We start from the raw sequence: 19,812 nt of genomic DNA on the forward strand, positions 1-19,812 counted from the left end.
TCTAACCTTCTTTGCCGTTGGAACTCTCAATAAAAGTTGATGACTGGACCTCAGGGCCCGGGTCGGATTGTATGGGATGAATTTATTTTTCCAATAAGGAGGACCTCCTCCGTGTAGACTCTTGTGGATCAAGCAGCATATCTTAAAATTGATCTTATTACGAACTGAGAGCCAATGTAATTTATTTAAAAGGGGTTTGGATGGAGTTCTAGGTGGAGCATTCAGTACTAGTCTCGCCGTAGTATTTTGTACCACCTGAAGTTTTGCAAGCACACCTTCATTAGCTGATAACAGCAGTCCGTTGCAATAATCAAGGCGGCCCAATATCAATGCCTGCACCAAGGTTTTTCTAGTGGAGTCAGGTAATATTGGGAGAACTTTCCGTAGGAGTGCGATGACATGAAAGCATTGGCCAACCACCCAGTTGCCATGCTGCTTAAAGGAGAGTGCGCGATCAAGGCGAACCCCTAGGTTTTTTACATCCAGTTTTGGCTCAGGCATTAGGCCAAGCTCACATGGCCACCAATCTGGTGTCCACAGGGTTTTAGCCTCCCCAAAAAGCAAGATTTCGGTCTTGTTAACATTGCATTGGAGATAGTTCCGTGCCATCCAAGTAGCCACAGCTTTCATGCCTTCGGAAAAAGCCATCCTCACTTCGTCGGTGAGATTCTTAAAAGGAAACAAGAGCTGGGTATCATCCGCGTAGGAGACGGGGATGAACCCAAATTCTCTCAGAATTCCAGCCAGGGGTGCCACATAGATATTAAAAAGAGTAGGGCTCAAACAAGAGCCCTGTGGCACCCCCTTGGTGATCTTAATCTCAACCGACTTGAATGGGCCCATGCTAACACGTTGGGAGCGGTTGGACATGAAACTTTTTAACCAGGCTAAGGCTGTGCTCTCAATACCGATCGTGGTCAAGCGTTCAATTAAGATCTTGTGAGATATCGTGTCGAACGCTGCCGACAGATCTAATAGCACCAGGATGACGGAATATCCCTTATTCTGGTGCATGAGGAGGTCATCAGTCACCGACAACAAGGCGGACTCAGTGCCGTGTTTTGGTCTAAAGCCAAATTGGGAACAGTCTAGCCTTTCAGTCTATTCAATGTAGTTAGATACACTTTTGTTGACATGTTTCTCTATAAGCTTCCCCATAAGGGGAAGTAGAGATATGGGTCTAAGGTTAGACATGTCAGTCCAAGGAGTGGAAGCGTTTTTCCTAATAGGCCTCACCAGTGCTTTCTTCCATTCACCTGGGACCTGACCTTCCTTTAATGAAAGATTCACCATGCTTTGAATCTGTGGGTTCAGAGTGTTCCCTACTACTGGCATAATCCTAGCCGGGATGATATCTAAAGGACTACCACTCTTAATCTGGCCTAGATAACATTCTACCTCTACCAAAGAGATGGGAGGGAAAGTGTCCAGAGTCATTTGTCCTGGTCTTTTTCCTTCATCCAGGAGTGTGGCCATTACTTCTGTGGAGGACAAGTTTACTCTGGTGATGTCATCGTGTATCCTATTTACCTTGTTGGTAAAAAAATGAGCAACTTCATTGCACAATTGTTGGGACGCTACTTCCGGGGTTTCACAAGCAGCCGGCTTCACAAATGATCGGAGGGTATAATGCTGGTGCTTGAATAAAGGTGAGACTTGACTAGTCTACTGGGTGCTTTCATAGCATTATGATTCCTACCCCCGGCATGCTACTCACCCCAGCATAACAGTGGTAATCACTGGCATCCAAACCAAAAGATTGAGACACATGGGCGTGCAAGGCAGGTTCTATTTGTGGCAGTAATACACCAGAGTACTGATAAGCAGATGTTTGGACACCAATTATGTATTTTCTATAAATCAAAAGCTGGCATGCCAGGTCGTGTTTTTCATGAAAATGATAAGCATTTGGTTGGGGGGAATACAGTTTATATTATAAACTGAATAACATGAATTTAATAGCAAAATGTGAGGTGCCATATACTGAAAAGCTTAACCATAGGGACGAAATTCAACACTTGGCATTACACTGAGGTACAGTAATATTCAATTTCAGCGCCTACTGATTCTAGGAAATTACTGTGAAAGTTGTGGTGTAAAGTGCACTAATTGACACCATGTTCTCAAGGAAGATGTCATTCTCCTTCGGGAAAGTTGAGCTTACTCAATTTAGTAGCAGCAATATGGGGCAGGAGTTATGCTCCACCCCTCGTAAAGATGAGCAGGTACCCCGTGGTTAATGCGGGAAATGTACATTGTGACTTTTTAATTAACAGAAAACTCTTACTATGGGAACCTGTTGGACTTCGAAAAGAAACAGACATTTCTGAATAAGAAAACCTCACCCACGCTATTGCTGCATGCTTCACCTTAGGCAACCTTGCACCGTCCTGGTAAGAGGTTACTGCTAGGAAGGACTCGACCTACTTTTAGAGTGAGTAAGTCTCTATAAAGAGCTATTGAATATAGGAAGGGATCCAGATTACTGAAATTACATTGAAGTAAACCAAAAGACATTTCTTTTTTTTAAAGGTTACCTCGAATCCAATGAATCTAATGGATAAGAAGTATTCGTGGTTGTGATTGGGGAGACACGCACAGCAATTTCACTTATTCAGCCTACTGTCCACTCTCATTCTGCATCTGATTCCATCTAATAATGTGCAAAACCAGTTTTCTTATATGAATGAAAGTGTATGATTGAGCACATATAAGAATGAACAAAAAAGACCGCCTGATTAGAAGCAATACTTATGCAAATTCCTTTCACATGTCATAAGAGTGGAATAGATTGTTATGTGTATGTATGTGAGAAAGAAAGCACAGTTTGTGTGGTGGTCAGTGTACAAGATTATCTGCAAATCTTTTTGTTGCGCACAGTGGTTGATGTATCATCGCATGGTCTGTGTGTGTGCAGGTAAGGTGGCCTGTGTGCAGGCAGGTCAGACGGCTTTTGAGAAGGCAGGTCAGGTGGTCTGTGCACATGTAGGTGTCGATGTGTATGTCTCTGTAAATATGTCTGATTAAATGAGAATTGGTGCATGTAGGTGTGCCCGGCTGCATGCGTATGCATGCTTGACATAGATATAGGTGTTCATGAATGTGTTGGAACTCCAAGTATTTGCACCATCCAAATGTCAAACCAGTGACTTTGTCTTTGTTTCACTTTGGTTTCAAAGTTCACTTTTCGGTGTGGGCTATCTGGTTGTGAGCAAGCTTGCTGCAGAAGCGACTCAGGCCTCCTGAGTAAATCAGAGGTGTAGCGAAACGAGGACAAAGGGCACCTTTCAATAGCCTCCTAGCTACTCTGCTGAGAGACACTGACTGAAAAGTGATTGATAGGTTTGTATTATCAGAGGACAGATGGCACAGTGCTTCACTCTGACATGCTCGAAACTTTCCTGTTAGTTTTGTGACGCCCCTTATTTTAACTTCCTACCTTTACAGTCTGTAAAACAAAATAACATTTACATTACTAGAGGCTCTAACTGGACCATGACTGAGCATGTACGTGATTTGCATACGTTGCTGCATTTCAGGTGCTGCACCAACAGGAGGATGCTCGACTGTTCAATCTAGCTGCCATGGGGAGAATCCAGGATAAAGAGGAAGAGCCGGATTTTCTACTTCAAGAGCAGTAGTAACCGAGGCGCCAAGACACCAGCGGTAAACGATGGTGCCCATGCTGGATCCCACAAAGTGACCACTAACACCAATCTGAGAGGAAAGGCCTCCTGCAGGCTCCGCTGGCAGCTTCTCCCCTTGGACGCGGTCTCTCTTCTACGAAGAGAAACATCCTGGATCCTTGGCTGCTGATGGGAAGCCACAGGAATGAGGGCGACGGGTGAGAACCAGTGCTTGGCTGGCATGGAAACCTGGAGTAGCCCCTAGCTTAGGCTCTAGAGAGGAGCCAGGTGGTCGTTTTTCTGAGCTCCTAAACCCCTCAAACTGAGGGTCTTGGCAGCCCATCCACTCTAGCTAAGGAGAGTCACCTTCAAGGGGTTCAAACCTCTTTGCCATTTTGGTCATGGTACTAACAATCTCTGGGTGGCCTAGGGGTTTGCATTCTCAAGTTAAGTAGCAAGCCGGTCCTGGAGCCTGAAGACAGGGAGCGACAGCCTGTGTCATGCTATGCCGTAGGGCCCTGTGTGCTGCCATTAGGACATATCTGGATGAGCCTTTTTCTTTCCTCTTTCAATGCGAATTAAAGGACATTCCCTTATGTGGCCAACGGCCTATCAGGAGGACCATGGCTGGACTCAGCCATACGGAAAGGATCCTCTGAACTACTGGATCCCAAGTGCTATATTTTTCTCTAAACAAAGGGGTAGGCACTCTTGTCAGTGGCGGCTGATGCCACTAAAAAGTGGTGAGACAGCGCGGGGGAGGGGGAATATTAAAAAAAGTACTAACCTGCCTCTGCCGGCCGCCGCAGTGCTCCTCTGCTCCCAGCTGTCCATGGGCAACACAACACAGGCTACCCACCCAATCCAGACACTGCTCTCATGCTATCACCAAGCATGAGAGAAGCGTCGGGGCTGGTTTGTCACTTGCTGAGGAACAGGGAGCCGGTGCCTTTTCTCCACCCGGCTGTGCAGCACAGCTGGTTTGGAGAAATATAAGTGCGCATGTCAGTTTGGCCATCATAAGACAGCCGGCTAAACGGACATTCGCACTTACAAGTGTCCACCACTGCCTCTGTTTATAGAGGATAGCCCAGCCCTAGAGTTGCATCAGCTCAGCGAAAAATAAAATGAGAATAAAACTGTAGTATTACCATTTTATTTTTCATCTACGGGCTCTGAGCAGTTGGGTGACGGTCCTCCGCCATTACGGAGGAGCCGCTGCTGCTTATTGTGTCTGCCTCGCACTGTGAATGAAGTGAACAAAAGAGAGGTCATTGACCACAATCTGCACCAGCCGCAGGGCGAACATTCATGACCCAGTGCTCAGGAGGGTGGTGTGTACTCGCACGGCTCGCACTTCTTGTTTTTCAAGGTGGACACTTCTTCCATCCCCAGGTGTCTCCAGGATGCCCAGAAGGGACCAAGACGGAAAAGGATGAAGTTTCATATTTAAAAATAAGGTGCTGCAGGTTAAATGGCTTCACAAGCAAATGTAGTGTAGAGGTTAAGTTGCTGGACGCAGAGCCAGGGGAACTTGGTTCGAACCCTGGCTTCCCTTGTGGAGAACGCTACCATTTCAGCCATTTAGCCACAGTTCTTTGGGACCTGTTGAAAACATTCAGCATGGAAAACATGACTGCATTATGCACGTTGTTATATGCATGCTGCATGCACTAACAATATGAATTGTTTGCATGTGCAAAATAAAGCTTTCTGGAATGTATACATAGATAGTTTTATGATCCACGTGTATAATGCACTTGCTAATCCCACGGTTAATTTCAATATGTAGTGATCTAACAATGCAGCTTCTAAAATGGCCTTGAACAGCAGTCCCTTGCTTCTTCAATTAGTAATTATTTTTTATAGTGCAAGCCGGCCTTAACTCTCAAAGCGATAGTATCCGTGTATTGTTTATACTGCAGGTAACCTTCAGGTGTTTGCTAGCCAACCCAGTGAACACATTGTAAGCAGGTTTCAGCTTGTTGACCAAGAGACAGAGATTTATAATGTACACAATATTTCTGTTCACGACACTGCTACCCCACAGCTAGGGTAAGCTTTATAATGTAACAAGTGATTTATACGCAACAAATCTAGCTGCGTGTTCATTAACCGGTAATTGTAACAATAAGGCTATATTTCTATAGGCGCGCCTCGCCCGGCACAAAGAGAGAAAGAGTAAAATCTGGGTGCGAAGAAGCATCCTCATGCTGCAATTTACCACAGCTAATCTTGCCACCCTCAGGATAGTAGTAGTGAGTCTTTAATGCGCGTTCTTTTGAAATGAGAATGGGCTTTGAAGACTCTGTTGGAAGCTGTTTGCCAAGTGTGAGTGTACCCAGGATACAACTAATAAAAATGTCCAAGCTCCCGCTCTGAACCGTGTCACCTCAGCAAGCACCACCACAAGGTTTCATCCTGTCCTGAACCCACTTCAGGTCTGCTGTGGACCCCGTAAGACCTCTCCCGAGAAACTCCAACATCTCTCTCCACTTCTATGGAAGCAACCCTTTCCTCGATCCTATGTAACACTCAGTCCTGGATGTCAAGGCATCATCTCCTACTTAGGCCTCTAAAAACAAGCTTCCTTCTTCCTACTCCAGCCACCACGGTGTAATCCCCCCTGCCCTCACCCGGACACAGCTCAATGCGCTTAACATACTGGATCATAATTCACACTTCATCTACAGAGCCAAATCCTTAGGCTTCAAGCTGGGCAAAACCTAACCATACAACCCCAGATTAATGTTCTGGGAAAAGTGCAAATCAGCCTAAACTCCAGAGATGAATTAAGTCATATCAGTGGAGAACCTCAATAGTCAAGAATAGACACAGGCAATCACTCTTGGGCCCCCCAAAATTCACCTGACAGTGCTCCTTGCAGCAGCAAAGCTGGCCTTGGGCACCAGATGATACAACCAGATGTCCCCTATACACCTCGCACTAAGATGGCTTCCAGACGAGAGGAAAAGGAATCTTCAAGTCAGTATGCATTGTTTCCACCCTCGAGGGAACAAAGTACCTCACTTGGAACCTGATCGACTGGGGCTGCCTCTGAGCGGTCAGAAGCCTGCGCCTTAAAAAAAATGAACTCCATAACACTCTATCTTGGGGTGCACATGGGCCTGGGACTCCATTCCCCTTACCATCAGGACAATCCTGTTGTGAATCAGTCAATATCATTTTCGTATAGAGACACCAGACATGCAGGAGTATCCCCGACTGAACCCAGACAGACCTTTTAATGCAAATGTCCACAGAAAACTCAGGTAAATGTTTGTATAGATGTATGCAGGTTATGCTTTTTACCCATTACAGTCATTATTCATTCCTACTACATCTACTATTCAATCCTCGCTCACTGTTAGCTATTTTATATACCTCAAAGAAACAATGTCCTTCTTGTAAAGTGATCGGCCACCCTATTGGGGCTCTGTTTGCACGATAAAAGCATAAAATAAATAAAGATGTGCAGCTTTGGCCCTGGGATGCACACTGAATGAAAACAGATACATTAGCAGCCATCCTAATGATTTAAGAGGTATGGTGGAGGGCAGAGGGAGCTCTTTCAGAATCTAAGCTGGACTACTTTTTGGGTGAGAACAAAGTTAGAAGTTCCCTTGCCATAAAGGACCTATAATTAGAGCTGTAGGTAGCGAAATAGACATGTGTACCTTTAGAAGCATTGCCAATAAATATTTCAAGTACAGTTGATGCCAATACAACGTTACTTATAAACATTCATAAACGTTACTAACTTCATGGATTTGAGGCATTGTACCTTGTATCATAGAATTTCACTATTTCCTACAATGTTCCCTCCTTCCTGGGAACTGCCACCAAGAACTCTGCACACACTAATAAACGTAAGCCTACCCATTTGTGCATGCAGGAGCATACCTATCACAGGGCGCAGCATTCCACAAGTACACGGAAACTACAGTAGGAGAAATCACAATAGCATGCCGACCACAAATCCCTGTTTTACCGTGCCTTGGGGTATCCAAAAACAGATCATTTAAATGATATAGATAAGCTGAACCGCAGATCTCTATAAATAGTGAACTCAAATATTTAGTGCTATTTAAAAATTGGTGATGTATGCTCATATAATCACTATCTGTTACAATAAAGTCGGATATGACAGATTATTCGAGCTTCCTCACCATCCACCAGCATCTGCAACTGTTCCTGCCCGCTCCTGCTTGGCCTCAATGGTCATCCTGCGTCCTTTACACTTCTTGCTTTTTTCAATTTCTCCCTTCCTGCTCATAGTTTCTTCCTTAAGCCCTACCTACAATAATGCACGAGCTTCAAGAACTCTTGGGTCCCAAATAGTAAGTTCGGAGAGTCTTACCCAGAACTTGACCAGGAAGAAGGAATTCTGGGGTCCTTTTTCGTACAGTTCTTTCAGGCCCCCTTTCTTCTCTGGGAATTTGTCGTAAATTTGCCTTATGTCCACTGCTTCTAGCAGCGGGTCGCTGTACGAGGGGTTTGTCTGTCCGATGTGTACGAAGAGGTGTTTGCTATACTGTTGAGAGAAAAAACACACAAAACATGTGAAGGGGGAGCACTCTCCATCAGTATCCTCGAATGGATGATTTAACCTGACGAAGGACACACCCACGCTTCCATTCCACAGACACTTTTGCGAGCGTTGCAGAGGCCACTGAAAGAAGCCATTAACAACTCTCGACTTGCAAAGCAAAACTCACACACAAGGCAGACTCTTGGCACATGCTGAGACCACGTGAGACTCTTGCACTGCACTACAGGACTTGAGCATCCTGCCCCCTCTTAATCCTTTCATGAAGAATTAAAACACAGGCATTGAGAGCCAGTTCGACATCCAGTATACATTTTATGAAAACCATTCTCTGTTGCTTCGATTTGAATCCTTTTGTACTGAAAGGTGGCATCAACACCGGCTGGTAATGAGGGAGCTGTAAAAAGATAATAAGTTACTTACCTTTGGTATTGCTTTTCAGGTCTCACCTAGCAGTACGCATGCGCTGTCTGCTCTGCGAGACTTATTGTAATGGGCTTTGAAAAGCTCACCACACGAGGGTAACCGCAAGCAATAGGCCACACACGCACGAGCGTGGCCTATTGCTTGCTGTTAACTGCACAAGTGTGATAATTCAAAACATATGGCCTGGTGCTCGCTCTTGAGTGTGCGCCACACGCGGGACGCTGCATTCCCTTTTTTTTTTTTTAAACTTCCAGAAATCGCTTATTCAGGCAGGGTGAGTCCCTGGCTGGTACTGATATACGCGGTATGTGAACCAGCAAAATACGTGTGCAGTCATTACATGATAGGAGCATGGCAGATGGCGGCGGAGACTCCCCTGATCCTCGGCTGCACGGGTTAGTGAATTCTTGTGCAGCAGTATAATAAAACTGTTTCTTGTTTTCAGTCATCCTTGTGGTTGTTTATGCTCTATAAGGACAGCGGGTTTTTCAATTTGCTGTCACGGGTGCAGACGCCATTTGCTTTTTTCCTCGGGGGGAAATAAGCACTTTTGTTTATGAATTCTTCTGTTCACCGTGTGATGATGGTACCCGATCTAAAGGTTTTTTAAAGAAGGGATCACATGAGTCACCTAATACGCCTTAGAGATATGTGGGAAGTTGTAAGCACAGGCAGCAGTAGCGAGAGCAGGAGCATGTGAATGCAAGGATTCTGATGGCTGGCGGGCACAAACCTGTGTGCTTGTGATCTAGTAATGCAGTTATCCGCCGTTTACTTCTCGCTGTGGGTATTGTTGTGTGTACTCCGATCCACTAACCTTCTAGAACATATTCATGGAACTACACAGGCACTCATGGCACATACATCATAGTCACAAGTAATCAGTGGCATATGCACATTTAGGGATGTCTCGTAATGGATGAGCAAGAGGGGCTGATAACTAGTGGGGTGCCATAAACTCTAATTATTCTGAGCCTAATAGTCAGTCGGGTACTCCCGTCTCAGAGTGTTGGATGTATCGGGGTAATCATGGCGCTGTGCCAATGGGGTATCCTCGTTATTGTCGAGGAAGCAGAGTAAGCGGGTGAATACTGATAATGCAGTCAGAATGCGGGCAGAGCCTTCCCAAACCGTGGTTATAGTTTTCATCTCATTGGGGAAGACATGAAGTGTTTGACGCACGAGCTGTATGAGGTATCTCCTACCCACATATGTTGGTTGTCAATCACAGTGGAGTCTTTTAAACGTCTGCTATGCGTTGAGCCGCCGGGAGCCACCATGTTGTCTCTTTCAGTATTCACGGGGATAGGAGCAATCTGGATCAATACGAACAATCAGTGTCGCCATTGTAGCCCCCGGCATGTTAGAAAGTCATTTTTGCCTGGTTTCGGGCCGGTTGACATGGTAATTATCTACCAGATCATTGAATTTGCAGGGAAAGGAGCGGTGCCGCCAGATTAAGACACCATCTTGCTCAGGCCCAAGGTCTTGCCTACAAGAGCTATTGGCTTTGATAATCTTTTTTAGCCATGTGGGATAGCAGCGCAACTACTGTGCAACATGACAAAGTTATAAGAAAAAAAAACACAAGGATGAAGTAGCACTCCACTTCATATTGCTTTTTTATTTTATTATTAATTTTTAATCTTTCAGCCACATTGCTAAAAAACATTGACAACACCAATAGCTGTTTTTAAAAGTATTGCAGCCATTTTGGACAGCAGGTTCACTGCTGTGCAGCATGGCTGTTTGTTTGGGATAAAAAAGCGAGATAACGATGCAATTACTGTACAACATGGCTTAAAAATCTTAACATAGCCAATAGATAGCTCTTGTTGGTGGGATGGTTTAGCGTTGCCAATGCTTGTTTATATAAACTCTTGCCTTTCACTGAAATACCAGTGTACTCTATTTTGTCGGATCTCAATTGTGTCAGATCGGTCACGTGGAAATGCCAGCACAGCCGAGACAGTATCAGTCATTCCTTTAATACAAAAATGTGGAACGCTAAGGCTCTTAACAGCTTATACCGGCTAGTTCCTATAAGTCTTAAGTATTAAATTGATAATGGTGTTGCCCACCTCCCTGGATTAGCCGTCCCAAATCCAAAATTCTTACAATGCAATCATACAATAATGGAGAGGCAATAAAAAGAAAGATACAGTAATCTTAAAATTCCAAAGAACCAATGAAATCCAAGTTTCTTTTATAGATGAATCTTTATGTCTCCAATAAACTCAGAAAGACAGCCAAAGCGTTGCGCTCATATGTCATTAGCTCCATCAGGGCAGTAATTAACAAACAAACATCTTTTTGTACATGTATATATTTTTATTGTTTGATTACTTAAAACCATTACAAAATAAAAGAGCCAAAACAATGAAATCAAATTTAATATAAAAAAACTTCGGGACATTCAAGTTTATCAAAAGAGCTCGGTAATCAGTCAAGTAGTTTTACTTTTACAGTAAGATGTCAGTTACTGAGGCAGACAGCAAAGAACTCTATATTCTAAACAACTAGTTTGAGCTAGCAAATAAGTTGCAACCGCATCAGACAAGCATTGGCATAGCCAATAGGTCTCGCCTTTGGGACCTTATAAGTGTTTAGCCATGCACCACTTGATGATGTTGCACCAAGGATATTGTGCTGGATAACTAAACAATTATAAGTATTTAGTTATGCTGCACAATATCCTTGGTGCAATATCAACTGTTACATGGCTAAAACATTTATAAGGTCCCAGTAGCGAGACCTATTGGCTATGCCAATGCTTGTTCTGGTGGATTCCGCATCGTAGAAAATGCCACATGTGCTACAATCGATCCAGAACATTTTGTAGCAGTGCTCCCATGTGCCAGTAGGTGGCACTGTATGGCTCTGTGCGAACTCGATACAGCCCCAGAAATGACAGAACGAAGTTGCATACAAGCGCCACCCAAGCGCACTGACCTCAGTTTCTTTTCTTTTCCCTTTCCGCGTCCTCAGATGCAGTGCACAAACAACTGTAGGTAACAGTGTGCAGATCACCAACTTGAGACCTTTTCAGATGTTAAAAAGAGGCACTCAACAGAATGGGAAGGTCAGTGAGGAATCTGCAGTTAGATAGAGATTCCACCAAAAAGTACGGGTGAAGCAGGAGAAGGTAAGTAACTTGTTCTAGGCGCTGGTGGTGAGAGGTATTTTGTTCCACATTCAGGCTAAAAAACTGGATGACTTAGAACCGCTGCATTTTTAAACAAATATTTTGAAAACCACTTGTGATTTATTTTGGAGCAATTCTGATCTTTGTACTTTCATGTGTGAATTTATGGCTGAACTTTTGCACATTGCTACTTTGCACATTTACCTCCGGCACTTACCCGGATCTTTGGTCTGTCCCAGTTCCGTCACGGCTGTTTGTGCCGCTTGAACGGAGGGACGCGACTCCTCCCCCTCATTGCCTACAAAAACGCCAGGGTGATCGGCCGCGCTGGTGTGAGCAGCGCGAGCTAGGTGCTGGTGGTGAGAGGTGTTTTGTTCCACATTCAGGCTAAAAAACTGGATGACTTAGAACCGCTGCATTTTTAAACAAATATTTTAAAACCACTTGTGATTTATTTTGGAGCAATTCTGATCTTTGTACTTTCATGTGTGAAAGTGAAGTGGTGCGGCTCACTGGTTAGAGGCGGCAGACCCGGGAGCAGAAGTCGGCCCGGGACCAGGGTTCAATTCCCGACGCGGCAGGGTCGTGGACCAGGGTCAGCGGACTCGACAATTCTCGCCTCGGTGCCTACTCTAACCTGGGGTCCCACTCGGCAACTCTGGGCATTAGCTTGCCTAATCTCCACAACGGCCCCATCAACGCCGGGGATGCCTGACTCCACCTTGGGGATTCCCAGTAGGGACCATCCCACAGGGAAAGCCAGGACAGGGTTCCCCAGCGGTATACAGCGCCGGGACGCCCCTTTGCTGGGGCAGCTGTGCGCTTTACAAGTATACGACATTTAACATTTCAATTTATTGGCTGAACTTTTGCACATTGCTACTTTGCACATTTACCTCCAGCACTTACCCGGATCTTTGGTCGGTACCCGTTCCGTCACGGCTGTTTGTGCCGCTTGAACGGAGGGACGCGACTCCTCCCCCTCATTGCCTACAAAAGCGCCAGGGTGATCGGACGCGCTGGTGTGAGCAGCGTGAGCTAGGTGCTGGTGGGAAGAGGTGTTTTGTTCCACATTCAGGCTAAAAAACTGGATGACTTAGAACGGCTGCATTTTTAAACAAATATTTTAAAACCACTTGTGATTTATTTTGGAGCAATTCTGATCTTTGTACTTTCATGTGTGAATTTATTGGCTGAACTTTTGCACATTGCTACTTTGCACATTTACCTCCGGCACTTACCCGGATCTTTGGTCGGTCCCCGTTCCGTCACGGCTGTTTGTGCCGCTTGAACGGAGGGACGCGACTCCTCCCCCTCTTTCACTTCACTTCCGGATACCCTCCCCTAAAGGGAGATGTGCATGCAGCCGCGCAGCGGGCGCGCCTAAGGCAAGCCCGTCCAAGCCCGTCCGCGACCGTAACGCGGCCGGGCCAGAAACGCTGCCAGTGGGGGGGGGGGGGGAAGGACAGCAGGAGGATCTCCTTGTCAAGGGAGGAGCTATTGGCCCTGAATTCAGAACAGTCCTGCAGAGCGGCCAGGGCTGATCTAGCTAACACTAACCTATCTCAGGTATGTCTGCACTGCGGGAAGATGCTCACTAAGGCTAACTCCACCCGCACATACAAGCCCAAAGCCACAGCGGGACCTCCCAGTAATGCCATCAGAGCAGGCCTGCTGAATTGCAGATCATTGGCTAAACATGCAGAAGATATCTGGCTGCTGCTGGAGGACTCTGAGTGGGACGCCATGTTTCTGACAGAAACCTGGCTGAACGACCACAATATGACCGCCATTGCTCTAGCTGTTCCACAAGGCTTTAGAATGTGCTTTTTGAATCGGAATAGCGATAGAAGGGGCTGGGGGTGGCTCTCCTTTTTAATGACAGGTACACGCTCACATCCTCACATGCAACTACAATCCAGGGGTGGAAGGGATACATTTTTGCCTCCAAATTAACCCTCAACAGTCGCTGGCTGGGCTAGTTATCTACCGGCCCCCTGACTGTATGGAGGCCAGCTCAATCGAACTAATGGACATTATTGTCCAAAGCTCTCTTTCTCACCCGCTTTTTTTAGTAGTAGGGGACTTCAACGTGCATGCTGATAGTGCTGACTGCCCCCTGGCGGAGCGGCTAATTTCCACTCTGAGCGCCGCCAACCTGTCATTGACTATCACTGGGCCCACGCACAGAGCGGGACATATGCTAGATTTGATTTTTTCCAACATTAGGGATTTGTCAGCAGAGGCGCCTCAGCCGCTACTTTGGTCGGATCAAGCTCTGATCCCCTTCTTTGTTACATTACCAGTTGGGGGACAGGAGGTCGGAAGACGCTCCTTTCTGCATAGACAATGGAAAAATCTGCAACCTGAAAGCATTGGTCTAGCCCTTGCACGGAATCCCCCGGCATTGACTTCTAATACTAACGCTGATGCAAAGGCTATGAATCAATGGATAGGGGATATGGTGGAGACTATTGCCCCAGTTAAACGTTCTATGTGAAGGAGGGAATCCCCCTCGGCCCCCTGGTTCTCTGCGGAACTGAGGGCAGAAAAATCAGCCTGTAAGAAGTTGGAGCGAATATGGAGGGTTAACTATTGCGAATTGGCAAGGAATTATTATAGGATGGCCATCCGCAAGCTTCAACAATCAATAAAAAGGGCAAAAAAACCTACCTCTATTCAACAAGCCAAACATTCTAGCAAAGAAGTTTTTAAAATAGTGCAGTCTTTTTTTAAACCCAGAAGCATTGAAACAGAGGTTATCCCTTCTGAAACTCTCTGTGATAGGATTTCGGAATTTTTCGATGACAAAATCAGGAAAGTATACGGGGCTTTCTCCCAGCTCAGTCCCACGGTAATGGCGGATACGTCTGAAGCCAGTGTCCCCCTGCGTCCCTAGGTCAATTCCATCCGATCTCGCTCTCGGAGGCTTTGCAGGACATAAAGAGATGTAAATCAGGGTCGCCAGATGACCCCTGTCCACCTAAGCTTTGGAGTATGATGGCGTATTCAGTCGCGCCCATTCTCCGGCATATATGGAACATGTCTATTTCCACGGGGGTGTTTCCCGATTGCTGGAAACACGCCACACTTCTCCCTCTGAAAAAAAAACCGAATGGGGATTCGGATGACCTCAGTAATTTGCGCCCAATTTCTCTACTGGCGGCACCAGGAAAATGATGGAGAAACTGATTCAGCGCCAACTGAATAGATTCACGGAAGACAATAAGATCTTGCACGAGACCCAATCGGATTTTAGGGCTGGCTTTAGCACTGAGACCGCCCTGATTGAGGTAGCGGAGTCGGTCAGGTGGTCGTTAGATTCAGGGGCATCGGCTATGCTGGTGCTCCTGGATCTATCTGCCGCTTTTGATACAGTCGACCACAGCAGACTACTACGGCGACTGGAGGAGATTGGCCTTCAGGAACAAGCTCTTGGGTGGCTGCACTCTTATTTGTCTAATAGATCACAGAAGGTGGCACTGGGCGCTTTTTCCTCCAAACCTAGGCGACTGGGTTGCGGGGTCCCACAGGGATCGGCACTCAGCCCGCTGCTTTTTAATATTTATCTTGCCCTCCTATTCACGTTAATTGCGAACTGGGGAGTCACGGCGATCTCATACGCTGATGACACCCAGCTTGTTTTCCCGTACTCTGAGGTGTCGGAGACAGCGTTTGCTAAATTCAAGGGCTGCCTACGTGATATAGCAAGTTGGATGAACACAAACAAATTGAAGTTGACGCGGGTAAAAAGGAGATAATTTTCTTTGGAAAAGGCTCCCACCCCCCCTCGGAGTTTTGGTGGCCAGCTGAGTTGGATCCGGCGCCCTTCCCCAGTACAAAGGCAAAAAATTTGGGGGTGAAATGGGATGATAGCTTATCTTTATCTTCCCACATCCAGCAGGTCGTAGGAGGATGCTTAAGCAAATTGAGGAATCTGCGCAAATTTCTCCCGCTTCTACCAGAAGGATGCCGAAAAACGGTAATCCATGCCATGGTCACCTCAAGGCTGGATTATGCTAACGGCCTCTATCTGGGCCTTCCCAAATACCGGATCCAACGGTTGCAAACCGTACAAAATGTGGCTGCGAGATTGATAAAGCATATCCCGTACAAACAACATGTCTCTCCGCACTTGCGCAAGCTGCACTGGCTCCCAATAGCAAGCAGGATAAAATTTAAGGCTCTTACCTTGGCTTACAGAGCCTTACATGGAACTTGGCTTTTTACCCATAAGATCTGAGCCGGGCTCCTTCTCACTATCACATACGTTCTTTCTTTGTTTCGCGGCTTACTTAGCGCCGGGTCACCTCTGTCTGAGGTAACTGCACGCGCTTTATAAAATTCTGTATTATTATTATTCTAATGGAAACGTCTAACCTCAGATTCTTCACTTTGGAATAGAAACCACAGGACCTCCCAAAGGTGAACTCAAAAACAAAAAGTAATACAGAACTGAGCGGGTCAAGTATTCTTCCCACAAGGCTTGGCGATCAAGGCAGCAGTGCTTTGAGTACTACTGCACAATCATGTTGCAGCCAGGCACATATCAAGGACTGGTACCCCTCACGCTAATCCAGTCGCAGTAGTCTTTGCCTAGGTAAAATGGGCTCTCAGGCCTTCTGGGGCTGCTTCTTGATCTTCTGCACACCCTTCCGTTTCTTTGCTCAATAAAATCCCCACAAAAGCTGATAATTCACTCTATGGGCCTTGGTATGATTGATATAAACGACTAAAGCCCTCCAAGGGGCTCACAAATGAAGTCTCTCCACTCCTTTGGGGGTGAGGGTGAGCAAAGAACTTAGTTATTGATTTGTCCAACGTGAAAAGGAATCGCAACTTTTAGCAAGAAGGCCGCCAAGTCCTTAACACCAACTTGTCTGTAAAGAGGTGCTGAAAGTGCCTGCAGACCACTACCATGACAAGCAGATGTGATTGCAATGAGGGAGACAGTTTTTAGAGTCAGGAGAAAATAACATTTTAAAGTGCCTACTACAAAGCCCCACTGGGTTAAAAATAAAACAAATAAAAGGAATCCGCTTCACCTGTAAGAGATCAGTTTGCCAGGCACCACACCAGGTTCCAACCATGTCCCAGTGCCCAGAGTAGATGGATTTCTGCCATTGAGGAAAACATCCACCTCTTCAGAAGACAAATCAAATGCAGTTAATTGTCACAGTTCATTCTCCACACAGTAGTGGAAGCTGTAGAGGTTTGGGTGAAGGACTCTGCCCTTTTGCTGAGACAGAAGGTCCTGCCGAAGTGGTAGCCTGATTGGAGGACAGATGCTCGTGGTCAGTAGTTCTGGCCACTACACTCTCCTAGTCCAATCAGAGGCAATTAGAATGACTTGGACATGGTGTGAAAAGCTGGCTTAGTATATGGTGCACACATATGTAAGTGGGCACCCTGCCCTAATCCAGACAACCCATAAGGTGATTTATTTATTACTTTAACTTTATTTTTGATTTTACTTTTTATCACTTATTCAAACAATCAACATTACAGCATATAATAGTACATTGGCATTTGCGCACGGTTCCAGAGGCAAACAGGGCTATGCTGCACATCAAGTTACATTTGAATCGACAATGGGATCATATTATGAGCAGCACGTTAGTACGCTGTAATTACCAGGGGGTAGTCATTACGCGCAGTTCCCCAAATCCGTTCCATCCCGGTTGGCCCCTCCTTTCGAGGCAGACCCACTGGATGTTGAATCACTCTGAATACCATCCTCCCCCTCCGAGTTGAGGGCCATACCACACAACTGACGCCATTCCATGAGGTCTGCCTGTAAGTTATCATCTTTGCGAGTTAACTGCATGTGCGTCTCTTCGGCTAGGGCCCATTCCCTAACATCCAGCAACCATGTGGGGATATCCAAGCATCTGTGTCCCATCCAATTAATCGCTGTTCTGCATTTGGCCAGAACCACCATGAGCTGCAACAGTTTATACACTATTTTCAGTTTTTTGGGTTTGCGTACATGGGCCAACAAACATTGGATTGGTTCTTCTCGGATGGGTAGCCCTGTACTAGTCCGCACCCTTTCCATGACCTGCGCCCAGAACTGATGTTTCTCAGGGCATGCCCAGGCCAAGTACAGAAAGTCTGCGTCGTCAGCCTTGCAACTGGGGCACTTGCCGTCATTGGAACGTGAGAAACTGCGCAACTTCACCGGGTTGAGATAGGTGCGGTATAAAACATTATAGCCAATCAGTTTGAACCTGGCATTACAGGAAACTGTATGTGTGAGTTCACAAATAGCTGACAAAGTACCATCCTCTACGACAATATTCAGGTCCTTCTCCCAAGCTGCTCGCGACAAGGGTGAACGAGTGTCAGAGTCTAGACACATAGCACTATACAGAAGCGATATCAATCTGCTTCCAGAGGCACAGGTTAGGAGCAAATCCAGAGTGTATGTCGGCTGGGGAATATCTGGAAATTGTGGCCAGGTAATTATCACTACTTCCTGTATCCCTCTATATTGAACGAAGTGACCCTGCCCAAGTGTAAAACTCTCACATGTTTGCTCAAAGGTTAATAACGCCTCTTGGGATATAGATCCGCGAGAACCTCACACCCATCCTCCCTTCAAGTCTGAAAAGACATACGACTACTAATGTCTCTAAACGGGGCCAGTATCCAGACAGGTAGTTCCCTGTGGAAAGGACTATGTCTCAGCTCCCGTTTCACAAAGTGCTGCCAAATAGCCGCAGTGTGACACACCAGGTGCGGTAAGTCCCCATCGGCTGCCCTTCCGGGTCCATGCGGCCAGCCAATAGTTGCTTTTCCCTGTTGTCCCCATCCAGCGGGCCACATGTTGGAGCTGGGCCGTGGAATAGTACAAGTCAAAACAAGGGGCTTCTAGTCCGCCCTCCTCGTACCTGCGCGCCAATGTGGTGAGAGCTACTCTACTACGTCAGCCAGCCCAGAGAAGTGAAATAAGAATTGTGTTCAATTGCTTAAAAATCCGTGTCGGAACCGGACATGGTATATTTTGTAGTGCGTATAGGTACCTGGGTAACATCACCATTTTTGACACTGCAAGTTTGCCCATCAGGGACAATGGCAAGATGTTCCAAAATGCCACTGAGTGTCTAAGGGCATTGAGGACCTTGGGTTTAAAGCAATCAGTTGGGCGTCACTAAGAGCAATTTGAACCCCTAAGTACTGAAAGTGAGCTCGCTCCCATCTCAGTTCCAAATCTGGAAGGGTTTCAAGTGGTTCTGTGGCCAGTGCCGCTAAGGAGGAAGATCAAAGAGCGTTATGTGCATACAGGGAGAAGACGTGAGTCGAGTTCCCAACCCGGATGCCCCACTGTTCCATCTCCGCTGATCCGGACTGTCAGAGCCTCAATAGCCAAGGCGAAGAGGCGGGACGATAAAGAGCACCCTTAATGCGTTCCTTGTCCCCATATGGTGATTTTAGTGGTCTTAGACAACCTTAGAAAGCTCTCTAAGTGGTAGATATGGAAAGCAGCCTCCAGGCTTAGTCCAGAAGGAGTGTAAAGCAGCTTGTTTTACCAGAGCATAATCTTATTGGTATAGATCAAGTGAAAAAGAACCATACAGTGTATTTATCTCACTAACATACAAATATCTCCTATCCAGAGATATACAAAATACACCCAATACTTTGCAATGAAAACAGGTAAGTAGCACAAATACATAGTGGTTGCCAGGGGGAGACCAAACCATATTCTAAAATAGTGGTATGAGAACCACGACTCAAGTCAAGACTATACACGGAAGACATAGAAGTGCCGGGGACCCAAGGAACCACCTGAAGTAAGTAACCAGGGACCCCACGTAGGCTGTGTGCAGAGTGAGAACACAACCGCGGGCTCAATACAAGTCAATTGGTAAGTCACGGTTGCAATTTTAAAGACAAAGGACCCTTCCTAGTGGACCCTGAAGAAACACAGTGGAAGACAGAAGGTTGGAGAGTAACCCCACCCGTGTATACTTCAGGAACCAGGATGCCCACAGCAGGGAAGAAGGGTGCATGGGTGTGAAGTGGCATCGAAAACTGCAGTCAAACTCAATGGAGGACTTCGG

General features: G+C 46.1%; 1 protein-coding gene across 2 annotated transcripts in view; it reads right to left on the bottom strand.

Annotated features, from left to right (window-relative positions):
- TEAD3 (TEA domain transcription factor 3) overlaps positions 1-19,812 on the bottom strand; it is a 375,738-nt gene that overhangs the window by 30,609 nt on the left and 325,317 nt on the right. For both annotated transcript variants that reach the window (XM_078644325.1, XM_078644324.1), the window contains one exon: positions 7,987-8,160. In XM_078644325.1, coding sequence (XP_078500451.1) covers positions 7,987-8,160 — 174 coding nt within the window. The remainder of the gene's footprint in view (positions 1-7,986; positions 8,161-19,812) is intronic.

The sequence above is a fragment of the Lissotriton helveticus genome, chromosome 5_1 (genome assembly GCF_964261635.1).
Source record: "Lissotriton helveticus chromosome 5_1, aLisHel1.1, whole genome shotgun sequence".
In the NCBI taxonomy this organism is placed as follows: domain Eukaryota; kingdom Metazoa; phylum Chordata; class Amphibia; order Caudata; family Salamandridae; genus Lissotriton; species Lissotriton helveticus.